The following is a 17,755-nucleotide window of genomic DNA, read 5'->3' on the forward strand; positions in this document are numbered from 1 at the left end:
CCCTGGGATCATGACCTGAGCCAAAGGCAGATGCTCAACCACTGAGCCACCCAGGCATCCCTCATTCTCTTTCAAATGAATAAATAAATCTGCAAAGATAAATACATACATAAAAATAAAAGCTGCTTCTTTTGTCTTATTTACCACCTGGCTGGAAGCCTCTTAGGGCACAGCTGGCTAGGATCTTCCAGCATTTGTCCTATGATGGGCTCTTAGCAGAGATTCCTTGTCAAATGACTCTTGTCGGGAGACTTAACAAAAATGCACAATAGCCATCAGACAGGCAATTTTGAACTTGCACTTGTGAACCAGGCTGGCACCAAGGCCTCATTGGCTAATATTTCAGCTCCTTTTCTCGAAGATTGGGTGTTATCTAGATGATTGCATTCCTGCAGGTCCCCATTCTATTACACAGAACCACATGGCTAAATCCTACAGAACCTTTCATGTAAGCTTCACCTTGGCCTGCCTGGTTGGTAGGTGGGCATTGCATGATTTTATGTCCATTGGACCTACTGACCTAAGGGCCAAGAGATAAAATCACCTGTCCTGGGATGCTGAGCAGATTTCTCTAAGCAGTGAAGATCACAGGCCAAGAGGTTTTCTCCCTCAACCCTAAGTCTGAATCACTGTACCAATCGCTTCTCAGCCTTTTGGCTAAGATCAAGTGAATCACTGTACCAGCGGATGGAGATAAAGCTGGAAGGGGACTGCATGGTGGGGAGGGAAACTTTCCCTTATCAAGATAAGCCTCACTCAGAATGTTCTTTCTACCCTAGCTCTCAGGAAGACCTCATTACCATCCCCTGCAGTTATGAATGGCAGCCTGGTTCCCAGCTTCCTTGGGATCATTGCAAAACCCCGGAGGCAGTGGGACAGCTGAGAAAACTCCGAGAGGTAACAGGATGAATGAACGTTTGCCAAAAGCCAATGCCGAGAACAGAAATCACAGAAGGTGTTTGACTGATTTGACAGATCAATTCATTCTTCACTGAGGCCCTTTCTAGAAACAGACTCAAGCCCCCGAGAGCCTCTGACCTTCCAGGGGTGAATATCGATCTTTGATTCCTAGCTAAGTCACTGCCTCTACTCAGCAGCAGCATTGACTTGACTCAGATTAGACTGGGGACTGAGAAGGGGCGGAACAGGATGGAAAGAAATCAAGGTGCAAAGGTAACGTACTTGCAAGTCAATTTGCACAAGTGAATGAGCCTACAGTGTCCTATCAACTCCCTTCTGAGCCAGCCTGGGAGTCCCTCCAAGTGGTTTAAGTTTTAGCTGATTACTAAATCCCTAGCCTTTTCACCTGAATTCTGACATTTTTATTTTCTTTGGATTATCTTATTATTCTTAAACTTTCAAATGTTCAACAGTAGCTCTCAGCTCAGATTTGCACAGCACAGTGACAAAACGCCCAGCCCACCAGGTCAAGGGCGAAAGTCAGGTTGTCGGGTGAACCTACTGACAAGTGCAAACTAGATAACCTGCCCCCACCTGCTGGAAAGCGACCAGAGTAGTAAAAATACTTCACTTCTCTCTGGCCTCAGTTTACCCCTGTGTGATAACATGATGAGATGCTCTTAGGCCTGAGCTACCATAAATGACATAGCTCTGTCATAACCCTCAAGATTGTGGGGTTTCAGGCCACGATCCCTCCTTCACCACTACATAAATGGAAGTTAAGAGGTCTGTAAAGGAACCAAAATTGAGGCACTAACAGCTCTGCCTTTCTTTCCCCAGGGAATCCTTTTGTTCTGCAACAATGACATCCGGGTCATGTTGTGAATGGGGCCCATTCCATTCATAAATTTGGCAAATCACATCTACCATAACCAAATGGGGAAGAAGAAAAATCCACACTAATGGTGTGTGCTGGCAAGAAATGTTATGGAGACACTTAAATGTTGCCTTGGGGACTTGGTCTAGCACTGAACAGACTCAAGCAGATCCCAAGAGGACAAATGGCTTGATCTTGATTTCCTCACCTCATCTCTTCTGAAAGAAGAGAAACATGGGTGGTGGCCAGAATTAACCGGAGTGATGCCCAGAGCCTGGAACCTCACATAGGCACAGGACGGGTTAGCTATTATCACAACTGTCACATTTGATTCAAATACAGATGTTGGCTCAGTGTGGATGGTCCACATCCAGATTAACAGGGATTTGTCTCTGGAACCCACTCCTCCTTCCACGATTTACCGTTTAAATCTTTCATTATGCAGAGTAGCCAATTCACATCAACAATTCAAATGGATATTATTTCTAAGACCAATACCAAAAATAACCATAGCTCACATATATCTGTGTCTATCGTGAGCCAGGCTCTGTGCTAATTGCCTGCATGGATGACTTAATCTAATCCCCACAACATCCTATGAGACGGGTGCTACCACTGTCCCCAAGGAATGATGTAAGTTGTCCAGAGTCACATAGATGGAAAGTAGTAGAGCTGGGATTTGAACCTGAGACCAACTTCTTAAGCAGGATATTTAGTCTTCAAAGCAACAATCGTTCATCAAGCACCTGCCACATTGCAGATGATGTTAGGAGCAGGGCTAAAGACCTACGCGGGATAGCTAATTGTTCTGGGTTGACTAGCATCTCCCCCAAATTTCACGTCAACCCAGAACCTGGGAATATGACCTCATTTGGAAATAGGACTTTGCAGATGTAATCAAGTTGCAATGAGGTCATAGTGGATTAGGATGGGCCCGAAAGCCAGTGACGGCAGCCTTATGAGAAGAAGGGGATTTAGACACACACACACAGGGTGAGCCCCATGGAACAGTGGAGGCAGACAATGGAGTGATGCATCCACAGGCCCAGGAGGCCAAGGACCGCCTGCAGCCACCAGAAACAAGAGGGGCAGGGCACCGATTCTGCCTCGGAGCTTCCAGAAGTTTCCAACCCTGCCGACATCTTGATTCAGGACTTCTAGCCTCCTGACCTGTGAGAGGATTAATGTGAGTTGCTTTAAGCCACACAGTATATAGTCATTTGTTGTGAGAGTCTTAGGAAACAATACCCTAATAAAAAAGAGACAATAAAAAAACAAAGACACTTTCTCAAGTCACCCAGAGACCCTGTTTGGCAACCAGTTCTCGTCTGAAAGTCATGGTTCCCCACTGGCCGTGAGTAGGCAGGGGGAGAAGCCAGCGATGAATCAACCCGTGGCCTCACAGGAAGCCTGCTTTCCTGTCAACAAAGCACAGAGAGAAGAGCCGCTGCCGACATGGGGCCAGAGGGCCAGCCGCCTGGCCCCTGTCACAGGCTCAAATGGAGAGAACATTTTCATAAAGGGAGGAAGAAATAGGAGAGCCCACCAAACGGTGCTTGCATCTGCATACGAGGTGCTGTTTCTGCACAGGATGAGAGGGTGGGGACAGCCGTAAGGGGAAGGTCCAGGCCCCAGAAATCTCGGTTTAAATAATGGGCCAGATACTTCCCCACGAACCCACTTGACACTAAAAGCAGAAGTTCTTAAGCATTTGGCAATCCTGTTCCCTTTGAGGATTTAGTAAATGCAATGGATTAAATCTCTCCCGGGGGAGGGGGTGGGAATCCAACATGCAAAATTGGATTGACATGTCAAGGTATCTTGACCTAAAGCCCATTCACTGATAAACAGTGACTTATCAACTGCCTACTGGGTGCCAGGCACAATGCTCTGTGCTAGGAATACAAGAGGGGAAGAAGAGACCAGGCATTTTTCCTCCTGAAGACCAGGGCTAGAAGGGAGTTGTAGGATTTTCCTGTGGCTGCCAGAGCAAATTAGCACTAGAGGCTTCAAATGACAGAAATGTCATTTTCCCAAGGGTCTGGAGGCTGGAAGTCTGAAATCAAGATGTCAGTAGGCTTGGTTCCTTCTGGAGGCTCAGAGAGAGAATCTGTCCCACGCCTCTCTCCTGGCGTCTTGCGGTTGCCAGCGATCCTTGGCATTCTCAGCCTGCGGACACATCACTGCGTTCCCTGCCTCTGCCTTAGGTCACCTCCTCTGAGTGTCTCTCTGCATTCTTCTCTCTTCTTATATGGGCACAGTGGTCATTGGATTTAGGACCCACTCTCCATGGAGGGTGGTATCATTAAGATCCATAACTAAGGGGCGCCTGGGTGGCTCAGTTGATGAAGTGTCTGCCTTTGGTTCAGGTCATGATCCTGAGGTCCTGGGATGGAGCCCTGCATCGGGTTCCCTGCTTAATTGGGAGTCTGTTTCTCTCTCCCACACCCCCCACTTGTGCTCTGTCTCAAATAAATACATAAATCTTCAAAAAAATCCATAACTAAATACTAAAAACAGGAAACAAGTCCCTGTTTCCAAACGAGGTCATATTCTGAGTTTCCAGGTGGGCATGAATTGGGGGGGGAGCATCCTATCCAACCTGACACAGGGGGTGAGGTGGTTACACAATCACCATGAAAAGCAGCAAGGGGGTTAGCAGAGAACCCCAGCAGGGAACCCAGGCAGCATCCCCGGAAGCTTTCCCGGGGACCTCAAGAGGCACTAGGGTCCCAGGTGGTGAGTAGGAACTGACCAAGCAGGGATGCCTGGGGGGCTCAGTGGCTCAGAGCATCTGCCTTTGGCTCAGGGTGTGATCCCGGGGTCCTGGGATCAAGTCCCACACAGGCTCCCCATGGGGAGTCTGCTTCTCCCTCTGCCTATGTCTCAGCCTCTCTCTGCGTCTCTCATGAATAAATAAAAGCAAATCTTAAGAAAGAAAGAGGGAAGGAAAGGAAGGAAGGAAGGAAGGCAGGCAGGCAGGAAGGAAGGAAGGAAGGAAGGAAGGAAGGAAGGAAGAAACTGATGCATCATTGGAAGTAGAAAGTGCCCCTGGAAGACGGAGGCCCATACGGGAGACCCAGACAGAGGCAACAAGTGAAGGTGGGGGGTGGGGGGTGGGGGTGGGGGTGGAGACGCGGGTTGAGTACCAATGTGGAGGAGGGGCTGGTCTTGGAAGCTGCTGTCCAGAGCTTGGTTTGCATCCCTAGGGCCACAAAATGCCACTGAAACATTGGAATGGAGGAGTGTTCTAGAACTTTCAGTTTGGCCAAGGTGAGGAGGACGGACTCGAGTGGGTGAGACCAGATGCAGGGACCCCGAGACTCTATCACCAGGGAAGCCCCAGGCTGGAGGCTACAAGTGGCTGAAGTACTGCAGTGATGCCCCACGTGGTGTCCCAACCAGCTAGCCGGACCGATCCCCACCCCACTGGACGGAGGCACAGGACACAGCACAGGTGGGAATCTGAGCTAGACCAGCAGCTGGACTGGCGTCAGCGTGAGATGCCTACCCAGCAGGCTAAACACTCATACATGTTCTCTTTCCGAGCGGGAAGGGGGCTTATGAACCTCCAGACCCGCTCGGATGCACAGGCCCTTCCCTGGATGGTGTGCCCTTCCATGGAGCAGTAAGTCCCATCCGCTCACAGACAAGTCCTCTTACCTTTGTGGGCCTCGCTGACTCAGTGGCTCTTCAAAGGTCATCTGCTCCCCTGAACTGGCCCCAGGCTGGGTTCCACGGCCTACCTTGCAGACTCCCAAAACTCCCTGATGCGGGCTCATGTGCTCAGTTGTAGTTCCTACTTTCCTTTTAACTCATCCCCTCACACAGATGTTAAGTACCAGAGGGATCTTGTTCACCTCCGTATTCCCAGCTCCTAGCACATGCACCCACGCACACGCGCACACATCCCTAATGTTATCAGATGGATGAATGGATGGATTTCTTCAAGATGCTGTACTAGTTTCAAACAGAATTAATCAATTAACTAAATCAGCACGGACCCATCAATTGGTCTTTAAGTGCTTTCCGCTGCCCTCTCCCGCAGGGAGCCAGACATCCACAGAGATGCTGGCTTGGCACCCTCAAGACTCACCTCATTCCTTCTGCAGCCATCTTATCAAGGTTGGCGGTGTCCTTCGTTTCTGCCCAGTTTGCTCCCAGGTCACCCCACCCCATGTCATCTGCCAAAATGATCACGAAATTTGGCTTCTGGCCTCTTGTTTCCCCACTGGGGCAAAAATCCACAAGGGGATAAAGGCATCCCAAGAAAGTCACCCCCAGGAACAGAACCTTCAGTAAAAGCCAGCCCATGGTGAGAAGGGGAGGGTAATAACTGTCTGGAGTGACGATGGGCCACAGCTAAAGATTTTTCCGGGAGCTTCCCCCTGTTTCCCTTTCAGGGCAGGGGGTCCCTGGAGGGCAGGGGGTCCCTGGAGAGCAGTGGTGGAGTTTGCAAGAAGATACAGGTGGTGGTGGTCGTCGTGTTGGTGGTGGTGCCTGTAAGGATGGTCAGGCTACAGAAATGAGGCCCGCACCTGGAATCCTAATTCAGGAGAGTCAGGACACTTGCAACCTCGAATGTGGTTGCCCCACTGCAGCTCCGAGGGAGAGGACGGCGGTGTGCCGGCATCAGACAACGGTGACAACAAATGCTCTTTGGCCACTTCGTGAACAAGCCTTCTGTGCTCAGGGATGTTAGGGCTGGAGCATGAGCGGCGCATCTGTTCGGGACTCCAGCTGGAGAGTGCGGGATTAAGTTCTCACATCTGCAGAACACCTGGACGTTCTAGAAGCCGCAGTCAGCCTCGAATGAGTTTCTCAGCTCCAGATGGTTGAGGGCTTCATGTTTCTGTAAGGTTTCCTGAAAGAACAGAAATTGACAAGAAAACAGAGTTGAAACTGCCGGTGCAGCTGTGTTTTACTCAGTAGCTTAGGAAATAATCTCTTTCCCATGCCAACAGATGTTTTCCTTCTTAGTTAAATATGTAGCTGGCTCATCAGTTTCTCCACCTGAGGAATCGTGATGATAATAATATTTGCAATGGGCCTATAATCACAGGGTTGGGAGCGCCAGTAGGGATGAGGTCTCTCAACCCGCTCACTATATGGGTGAGGACACTGAGACCTCATGCCCTGGAAGGGGCAAGGGCCAGCATCCAACTCGGCAAAATCCCGGTTCTCCCCCCACTCCCACACCACCAGGCTTCTCTGATTCACAAGAAGTCCCCAAATGAATTGTGACCTTATCAAATCCATTGAAAATTCTAGAAGAAAGATTGAGACCTTTGTTACCAAGACATGATTCTAACAGTCATGCTGTCAATTAATATTTCTGTATAAAATTATTGATGGAAATTAATTTGAGAAAAAAAGAAACGTAAAGAAAATTAATGGTATAATCTAGGTGGAGGATATATGGGTACTTTATGGTAGAACTCTTGACTTTGCTATCTGTTTGAAATTTTTCACAATAAATGTCAGAAAAACCCATTTCCAAAAAATGTTAATGGAAATTGTCCCTTTATATCTCAACAATGTAATTTTTAATAAAGTCTAAAGACATGCTCAACTAGGGCTTCTCACACTCGGATGTACATACAAATCAGCTACAGGTCTTATCAAATACACATTCAGTAGGCAAGGCTGGGGTAGTTCTAACTACCCTCACCTCCCAGGTGAGGCCTATATTACTAGCCCTTAAATCACACTTTGAGTACCAGGAGGCTTAGAAATAAAAACATCATGATTCTTGTCCAAGAAGAAAACTAACCTAACTGGAGATGCTTAACCTACTGGAGATGATGCAGCTTCAGTGGACAAGCCTGAAAGCAATAAATCAGTTGAGTTTTGAAAAACAGGAATTGAAGGTAAGGCTTTTCAACAGCAGGTTGCAAGTGGGAACCACAGAAGAAAACCATATCATCCCTACTTCTCTTGAAAGCCCTAAATCTACAGGGTCAGTAAGGAGGCATAGACTTGAAATTCTGGACCAAAGAAAAACCTGTTGGACGCCCAAGCCATTAAGAGGATTAGATGAGGACCAATTTGTAATGCATAAAGATGCTACTAGGGCTGGGATTATGATAGACATGATTCGAAGTTGTGTATCCCTGACCTTGAGGAAGGAACACACAACTGACAGAGCCAGCCAGTCAACTCAACTGCCAACCCAAGTGAATGGGGGTGGTTGGAGGCATGTAAATTCTGCAAGACCCAGATAAACTCAAAAGGATGGGCAGATACATACTTAATCAAAATAAAAGAGAGTTCAAGTAAACAGTCATGGTCATCTGGAGGCCAATGAATCAATTGTTCAGAAATGCAAATTCCTCTGTTTTCCAAGAGGAGAGTTATTCTTTCAAACTCAATTAGATTCAACCAGTATTTGTTGATCTTGAGGCCCCAAAGACTTCTCCCTTTCTAGAAGAAGAAAGAGCCCTTGCACAAGGAGGGCGCCCAACAAACACTTGTTGACCTGCTGGTTGATTCCCAGCTTCATTCTACTGGCTTCCGACCATGAGCAACAATCATTGGAGGCTTTTCTTCTTAAAGCTACTTAGCTTGGAACTCTAGAGCGGCCTCATTCTTCGTCAATAATCCATTTTGGAATGACCCAACACGAAGGACTTCAGGGGGAAAAAATTCACTTAAGAAAAAAGCTAAAATGAAGGTGGGAACATAAACAGATTGTTTTTCTTAACGGTTCCATGATAAAACATTCCTCTGAGGATTTTCAAAGAGAATCATTAATACTTAAAATTTTCACTGAATGGAAATAAGCTAATTTAGCCAGTACACCCTTGCATTATCCTTCGTGCCCATATCTCCAGGGAGATATTTAATCTTTCCCCATTTATTTTTTTTAACTACAGTGAAAAGGCAAACCAGATATTCAAAGAACGGACCCAAAGCCGCGGACTTTGATTAAGATCCAAGCTGATATTATGAAAAACAGGATGGCGGTTCCTCAACAAATTAAAAATAGACTGACCATATGATCTAGCAATTCCACTTCTGGGTATCTACCCAGAGAAATGAAATCAGTATCATGAAGAGATATCCACCCCTTGTGTTTACTGCAGCATTATTCACAATCGCCAAGGTATGGGAGCAATCTAGGTGTCCATGAATGGGTTCATAAAATAAAATAAGACAAATCAGAGAGGGAGACAAACCATGAGAGACTCTTAACCCTAGGAAACAAACTAAAGGTTGCTGGAGGGGAGAGGGGTAGGGGGACGGGGTAACTGGGTGACGGACATTAAGGTGGGCATGTGATAGAATGAACACTGGGTTCTATGCAACTGATGAATTACTGAACTCTACCTCTGGAACTAATAACATACTGTTAAGTAATTGATTTTAAATAAAATTAAATTAAAAAAAAAAAACGTGCTGCATATACAATATCTACACAATGGAATAGTATTTTGCCTTTAAAAAGAAGACTCGTGGAAAAGAAAGTGGTTGCCATTTGCAACAACCTGGGTAAACCTGGAAGACCTTATGCTGAGTGAAATAAGCCAGGCATGGAAAGACCAATAGTGCACGATCTCACTTATATGTGGAATCTGAAAAAACCAAGCACATCGAAGCAAAGGAGAGAGTGGTGGTTGCCAGCAGCTGGGGTGAGGGTGGAGGGATAAGTTGGGGTGATGTTGGTCAAAGAGCACAGACCTTCAGGGATGCAGGATGAGCAATTTGGGGGGATCTAAGGTACGGCATGGTGACTACAGTTAATGATATCATGTTGCACGCTTGAATTTGCTGAGAGAGTGGATGTTAAATGTCCTCACCACAAAAAATTTAAAACATGTGTAACTGGGTGAGGTGATGCGTGTGCTGATGACATTGTGGACACCATTTCATACTGTCGATGTACATCAAAGCATCACACTAAACACAGTAAACACACCCAAGTGTTATTTGTCCATTACACCTCAGTGAAGCTGCTGGAAAAGTCTGTAAAAGATGCAGGCTGAGACTTTATGCTCAGTGCCTCAACTGAGGTTATCCTCCCAACTTTCTTTATGCATCACTCTGCTCCTCTCAGAAGAGAGAGTGGACAGGGAGCATGTTTGTGGGCTAAGGAAGAAAAAGGGGAATCTTTGGCAAGTAGAGCATCCCTACCTCCTTCCACTGGGCTGGAAGGAACTTGACCACCTAACTCAACCAACCCCACAAGGAAGGCCCATCTGCTCCAGCCAAGCAGGACAAACAGGGATACATCCCTGCTGAGCGTGAGTATGAGCCACTGGCCTGTATCGATGCTCCTTGGGCAGCCCCAGAATGAACCTGGGTTGCCCATCAGCTTAGTGATGATTTGTGCTCTTCCCATGACCCCCATTGTAAAGCAAGGCTTGGAGGTCTGCTAAATTTTGGCCTCTCTTTCCATTCCGGGCTCGCTTCTGGGGAAGGGTGCTCATAAGCTGTGGAATGACCGATGGGCAGCTGTCGGCCAGAAGGGCTGAGAATGGAATGGAATGAGTCAACCTGAAGATGCGCTTTGCAGTGTCTGAATCCCAGGCCTGGAAGTCCATCACCTGACCTGGCTCCCCGAGGGCCTCCCTGCGGCCAAGCAGCCCGCTGGAGGGCCTTGGAAACAGCTGAAATAACAAGAAGGTTGGACAGACCTTTCTGGCAGAGGGCTCTGTTGGTTTTCCAGAGACAAAGCTTCTGATGAGCTGAGGCCAAAAAAGACAGAGGCACAGGGGGAGTGTGATCTCTGGCGGTGGATCACTGTTATTTTACCTGCCAAATCAGAGCGTGGTCATGTGCCCTCCAGGGCCCAGAGTCCCAGGGGGACCACCACGAGGGGCCTGGGTACCAGCTCCCCCGCATGTAGTCTGAACGGATGCCCCCACCACCCCGTGCCTTGTCATCCACCCAGCAAACGTGGACAGAGTGACCAGTCTCCGGCTGTGTGTACAGCAGTGAGCAGGGCACAAAAACCCTGCCCTCGTGCCGCTTACTTTCTGGGAGTGGATGGGAAGAAAGATGATGAGCAAAACGTCAGGGTGGGGAGAAAATTAAGGCAGGAAGCAGCTCATGAGATGCAAAGTAAAAGACTTCAGGGACAGCCTCATGGAGAGGGTCCTTCCAGAAGGTTCTGCAGGAGGAAGCAATGCAGCTAGGGGAAGTTGTGTGGGAAAGGAATGCCAGGCAGGGAATCCAGCAAGGCAAAGGGCTGGCACATGTGAGGAGCAGCAAAGAAGCCACTGTAAAAACAGTGGGGGGAGGAAGGGTGAGTTCCGACCTACATATACCAGAGTTCCTCCTCTGCTTTGCCACAGTGGCAGGCAAGAGAAGATGAGAAGTCAGGAGTCTGTGGCACCGGTGCAGGTGAGCCCAGGTGAGACACAGTGCAGAGGAAGCAGGCTCAGTGCCCGGCACTCAAAATTGAAGGAGGCGGCATTCCATCTTGGGGTCCACCTGCCCTCATGTGACTCTAAACAGTGAGCACATCCTTGAAGGTGTCCTCACCCAAATCCAGGTCCAAGTGGACAGGAGAATCCAGTTACCTTGAGAACCAAGACAAATTCAGGTTATTTAATGTCTATGTGTAATAAACATCCTTATGGGGGGAAAAAAAATCCTTGTGGTCCCTTCCTTTGCCCTGAGACCCTAACATGTCAGTTTAGGGCTGCCCCAACTCGGAAAGATCATTTTCTTTGAGCATATCTAGGGGGAAGGGTCTCAGTCTTAGCTCAACAGAAGAGGCAAAGGCATTTTTTTTCTGTTTCTTTTTCTTTCAGTTTTAGGGACACGTAATTGACATCCAGCACTATATACGTTTAAGGTATACAACATAATGACATGACTTACATATATTGTGAGATGATCACCCAAATAAGTCTAGTGAACATCCATCATTTACAAGAAAAAGAGAGAGAGAGAAATGGGTTTTTTCCTCGTGATGAAAACGTTTAGGATTTACTCTCTTAGCAACTTTCAAATATACATTGCAACACTGCTAACTACAGTCATCACGGTGTACAGTAGATCCCCAACGCTTATATGTCTTGTCACTGGAGCAAGCCAGACCCTCTTGTTGGGAAGATTACTTCTGTGAAGCCAACAAGGCCAGGACACTCATCCACGTATGACATCCTGCCCAGCCAGCATTCGCTAGAACCACCTGTTGGAACTGTCACAGAAGGAAGCCATGTGGCAGGAGCCAATTTGGGAGAGCAAAGGTGGCATCATGCCATGCCTCTAAAAGCTCAGCAGCCCAGCAGAAATTATATCTGGGTCCTTGAACACATGTCAGAAGAACAGAGAAAGTTCTCTGCCCATCAGAGGATGGGGCTCTGAATGACATCCTTTCTCTAAAATTCTATCCTCCACTCGAGAAGAAATATCGTAAGAAATGTGGTGGAGCAGAAAGGATTCAAGGTCAATTACCTGATTCCACTCCTTCATCCACTCCCTGTTTGCTAAGTTTTTAAGGACTTTTTACAAAGCAGTATTTACTTATCATTTATAATAAGTAAATTTTACGGAAGTTGTCAAACTTACAAAAGTTGAGAAACTCATGCGTCCCTAACCAGCATCAAGATTCAACAGCTATCCGCACACGGCCAGCCTGTTTTCATCTGTCTCCCCTTCTACTTCCCTTTCTCTGATCCTCCACAAGACACTGGATTATTTTGAAATAAACCTCAAATGTCACATAATTCCATCCGACATTATTTCTATATGTTTCTCTAAAAGATAAGAATTCTTTTAAAATATAACTGCAGCTCTCTTCGTAGCCACTTTTCAAAGTTAATGACAATTTGTTAGTATCATCAAATGAAATGAGTGTTTGAATTCTGCTGTCTCACCAATGTTTTATTTTTTTTCATTGTAAACATTTTTACAATTTTTTAAAAATTCTAATCAGGATCCACACAAAGTTCACCACACATTTCATATGGTTCATGTGTCTTTTCTCTCTCTCTCTCTCTCTTTTTTAAGATTTTATTTATTTATTTATTCATGAGAGACACAGAGAGAGAGGCACAGACACAGGCAGAGGGGTAAGAGGTCTCCATGCAGGGAGCCCGATGTGCGACTCGATCCCAGGACCCCGGGATCACGACCTGAGCTGAAGGCAGATGCTCAACCACTGAGCCGCCCAGGCACCCATCTCTTCTCTTTTCATGTATAAGTTCCTCCTCTCTCTTCCCTGGAACATATTTGTAAATAAATTCGGTTGTTTGTCCCATAACATTTCTATTTTGGACTTGATTGCACCCATGGTGTGGTTTAAAATGTCCCTGAGCCCCCAATTCCCTGTTAACTGACTTGTAGATCTAATGGTGAGATCTGATCCAGGTTTGACTTTTTTTGGCAGGCCCACCTCCTACACCTGTCCTTCTCCCTGTCATGTTAAGATCGATCAGTGGTCCGTGTGGCAAACTTTCACTTTTCCCTGCATGAGAATTGGAAGCTTTCTACTAAATGCCACGTGCTATCTTTCCTATTTTTGCAGATTTATGATTTCCCAGGGTTTATTCCACCTCTATAATGAAACATGCGGGATTCTCTAATGAATGGAATATTCGTGTCCTCCCCAGATGTGTATGTTGAAGCCCTAACCACCATGTGATGGTATTGAGATGGGGCCTTTGGGGAGGGGATTGGGGCGGATGAAGTCGTGAGGGTGGGACACTCCCGATGGGACTAGTCCCTTTATAAGAAGAGACCGGAGGTACACTTGGGTAACTCAGTGATTGAGCGTCTGACTTCAGCTCAGGACATGGTCCTGGAGTTCCGGGATCGAGTCCCGCATCAAGATCCCCTGCATTAGGCCTGCTTCTCCCTCTGCCTCTCTCTGTGTCTCTCATGAACAAATAAATAAAAATCTTTAAAAGAAAAAAAAAGAAACTAGAGAGCTGGGTCTTTCTCTCTGACGGGTGACGGGTGAAGACACAGCAAGAAGGTGGCCTTCTGCAAGTCAGGAAAAGAGCCCTCTGCCAGGCACCAAATCAGCTGGCACCTTGATCTAAGCCTTCCCCGCCTCCAGAACTGCGACAAATACGGTTCTGTTGTGTAAGCCCCGCAGTGTGTGGTGTTTTGTTACGGCAGCCCGAGCCAACCAACACAGATTCCAGCTAAGCTCTAACCAAGAACCTCTGAGGCGGAGTTCAGGGCATAGGAAGTAAGGAGAGATCCAGTGAAGCAGTTACTGGGCAAATTTGCCTTTTGGAAATCGATTTGGGGGATGTGGTGACCTGTCTCCAGAAGAACGTGCACCCAGGATTCAGCATAGTCATTTCCTACCTGTGTGATTTTGGATACCTACCAAACAAACAAACAAACCCCCACCAAAACAAAACAGAAAAAATGAAAAACAAACTCTCTGCCTCAGTTTACCCACTTCCCTGAAAAACAAAGCCACAGTCAACTTCCTCCACCCCAAACACAACGCGAGGATGAAATAATCCAACACAAGTGTCTGCTGTCCATAAGTGTTCCGAAACATTGGCCACTGTTATCCCGCCCCTCTGTTGTGTTGAGAGAAACAGATGGTCACAAATATGAGAACGCTTTGAAAAAGTTCTAGAAAGCCCAAAGCATCACTAAAATTGATATGAAGCAAAACTATTCTGAGGGTCGATGGTGAAATCTCGACTCCCTGTAGCCATTGGCCGTCTTGGCCATAACCGTTTGCCAGCGTGTCCTCCTCGTAGATCCCGCAGCCATAAACACCAGGGTCGCAAATGGGCCAAAGAGAAAGAGAAGAGTCCTTCTGGTTTGTGTATTCAGAGCTCCAAACTGTAGTTCCTCGCCACACAGTCCCATGGTGGTCTGTGCGGTTTTGGCCAAACCTGAGCTAGGTCCTTGTGCCGGGGGAGACTCGGTGACAGTCGACATGGTCTTTGGAATACTCCACCTACCTGCCAGCAAATCTGGTTTTAGACAGTTTAACAGTAGGGGGTCAAACCGAGACGCAGAGTGGGTATGAAGGAAATCCCCCCTTGGATGCCAACGAAAAGTGGGAGTCACATGTTAATATCAGAAATACGAAAAAAACAAAAAAACAAAAAAAAAAAAAGATTTGCCCCTGGCCCTGGGCTAGGTGCTCCAGCCAGAGAAGTCACAAGTCTAGGCTGTAAGGTGCATAAGGACAGGAATGTCTATGTGCTTTACGGGCTGCATAATCCTGGTACCCGGCCCAGAGGAAGTCCAATCAATATTTGCTGAATGAGGGACGCCTGGGTGGCTCAGCGGTTTAGCGCCTGCCTTCGACCCAGAGCGTGATCCTGGAGTCCCGGGATCGAGTCCCACAGCGGGCTCCCTGCGTGGAGCCTGCTTCTCCCTCTGCCTGCATCTCTGCCTCTCTCTCTCTCTGTCTCTCATGAATAAATAAATAAAATATTTTTAAAAATATGTTTGCTGAACAAATGCATCAAACATGATCAACGATGGCCAAGCCCGCTCTGTCCCGCCCAGAAAGCTCAGCTCAGCCTCATCATGTCCCTAACCTCAGATGGCCTTTGTGAGCTCCGCTTCCTCCCTCGTAAAAGCGCACCTGTGGAAATGCTGCTTTAGGTAATGATGACACGTGTGTCCTGTCTTGTGAACTAGACAGTAAACAGTCGGAGAGGAGGGACGGCGTTCTCTGGGGTGTGGTTTTGGGGCCTGGGAAACAACCACATTCATCAGGGCTCGTGAGTGGGCTGTGATGAGCAGAGATGGCCCAGATGGAAGAGCTATGGCTGTGGAAGGAAGGATGGACACTCCCTGCCTCCAGTTGCACCGCAGACTCCTACCAAGCATGTGGGCTCCCCCGAGGAGGCCAGAGCCCTCCACCAACCACGGCAGGACAGGGCCCCTCCTGGCCTCATGTCCATAGGGCAGCCTGGAGCAGACTTCCAGCTTCCAAGAACCATCCCCTGTCCCCCAGCCATCTGGAAATGAGCGGATGCACAGGTCCTAATGGGTTAAAATCGAAGCCTAACACTGTGTATTGTTCCAGGGAGCAGCAGGACAGGCTGTGCGTGTTTAGACAAGAAGGGGGGAGAGCCAGCATCTCCCTTTAGGCAAGAAACGTAGCAGGAGAGCAGGTTTTTATTCCTTGGCCTTGAGCAACATGGTGGGTGGAGCAACTCCAACAACCATCCAAAGAAAGCCTGATATAATCGGGGCAAAACCTAGTGGTCCCACACGCTTTCCAACACGGCCAATTAGACTTCGTGCCTGGCACCCGTGTCTTAAGCTTTTAACACGGCAAGTACTCACTCCTGAAAGCAATGTGATGAAGATCACTTTATTCTGACGATCCTGATTTTTCTTTTGTGGTGAGGATCTTTACAACAGGCTTCAGACGGTCTTTAGAGACCTCCTCGAGGTGACATTCTCTCTTTTTAAGTAGTAAGAGGATGGCAAAACCAGAGGAGCAGTGACTATCAAGACTGAGAAGGCTAAGAACAAATATCAGGGTTGACATCAAGTAAAACTCCCTCCAGAGTTAACGAGACGTACCCAGTGATGCATCATCAACGCTGGGCTGAATGGTAACCAGGCATGATCGAGATCAGATCATCAGAGGCCATGGATGGGGAGGGGACCTTCTGGTTCCCAAACTCAGCACCTTTTGCTGTTCACTCCTTCCCCTCCTTGTCCCCCTTGCCAGTCCTTGTAAGGTCTTTCCTGGTTCTAGGTTTCTCTAGAGGCCTCAGCCCTCCAGCCAAGAGTTAAGGAACCTCATCATGATCCAGGCACATCACTAACCTGCTAAGCTCCTTACACATGGTAACTCAGTTAACCTAGCAACACAACGTTAAGCCCCCCACATGACAGCCCTATGCAGTATTTTTTTTAAGATTTATTTATTTATTTATTTATTTATTTATTTATTTATTTATGATAGAGAGAGAGAGAGTCAGAGACACAGGAGGAGAGAGAAGCAGGCTCCATGCCAGGAGCCCAACGTGAGACTCGATCCCAGGACTCCAGGATCGTGCCCTGGGCCAAAGACAGGCGCTAAACCGCTGAGCCACCCAGGGATCCCCCCTAGGCAGTATTATTATCCCCCCTTTCACGGATGAGCTGACCGAGGTACACAGAGGTTCAGTAATTTGCTCAACTAGTCAAGAGCAGACCTGGGATTCAAGGTCTAGAGCCGATGCCCACGTGTGCTTTACATAGTACCTCTCAATTACACAGCCCCAAGCTGGCCTCGCGAGGCTCACTGTGGTGACTCTCAGGTTTGTTTTCTCACCCCAAGGAGAATTTATCCAAGAGGGTGGGGACCACAGCTTTCTTGTCCTACAGTGGCCTGCAGATTTTTTTGCTTGGGTATCCTCTAAAGACTTTGGAAAAAACAATAAACCCTCTCGGGGTCAGTCAGCACAGGCTGCTGTTAACAAAACGCCAGAGACTGGGTGACTTATACAATAGAAACCCATTTTCCAACAGTTCTAGTGGCTGGAAGCCTGGGATTGGAAGCCCAGCACGGTTGGGGGAGGGCTCTGTTTCTGGCTTGCAGACATCTGCCTTCTCACTGTGTCCCCCAAGGCTGTGTTCTTTTAAGGTCACTAATTCCATCCTTGGGGCCCCACCCTCATGGCCTCATCTAACCTAATCACTTCCCAGAGACTCATCTCCAAATACTATCACATTGGAGTTTGGGTTTCAATATCTGAATTTGGGGGCTGCTGGGGGCCCACATTCAGTCCATACCATGCAGTGTTTTTGTTTTTAAAATTTTATTTTTTTATTTTAGAGAGAGAGAGAGAGAATGAGCGGCCGGGGGGGGGGGCAGAGAAAGAAGGAGAAGCAGACTCCCCGCTGAGCAGGGAGCCCAATGTGGGGCTCAATCCCAGGACCCCAGGATTATGACTTGAGCCGAAAGTAGATGCTTAGCCAACTGAGCCACCCAGGCGCCCCCACCCTCATGCAGTTTTAAGTTATGTTCAATGTTTCATGTTAGCTGCAAAAGATATTGTTTCAATTGTATCTGTAAATGTTTGTTTTTTACTTTTA

The 17,755-nt window shown here is 47.5% G+C and overlaps 1 protein-coding gene across 9 annotated transcripts in view; it reads right to left on the reverse strand.

Annotated features, from left to right (window-relative positions):
* Positions 1-17,755, reverse strand: part of ARSG (arylsulfatase G) — a 108,104-nt gene that overhangs the window by 60,102 nt on the left and 30,247 nt on the right. For all 9 annotated transcript variants that reach the window (XR_013354730.1, XR_013354728.1, XR_013354729.1 and 6 more), the window contains exon 2: positions 5,874-6,641. Coding sequence is in view for 6 of the 9 variants with exons in the window: in XM_077853686.1 (XP_077709812.1) it covers positions 5,874-6,091 (218 nt within the window). In the remaining 3 variants the exon portion in view is untranslated. The remainder of the gene's footprint in view (positions 1-5,873; positions 6,642-17,755) is intronic.

The sequence above is a fragment of the Canis aureus genome, chromosome 16 (assembly GCF_053574225.1).
Source record: "Canis aureus isolate CA01 chromosome 16, VMU_Caureus_v.1.0, whole genome shotgun sequence".
Taxonomy (NCBI): Eukaryota; Metazoa; Chordata; class Mammalia; order Carnivora; family Canidae; genus Canis; species Canis aureus.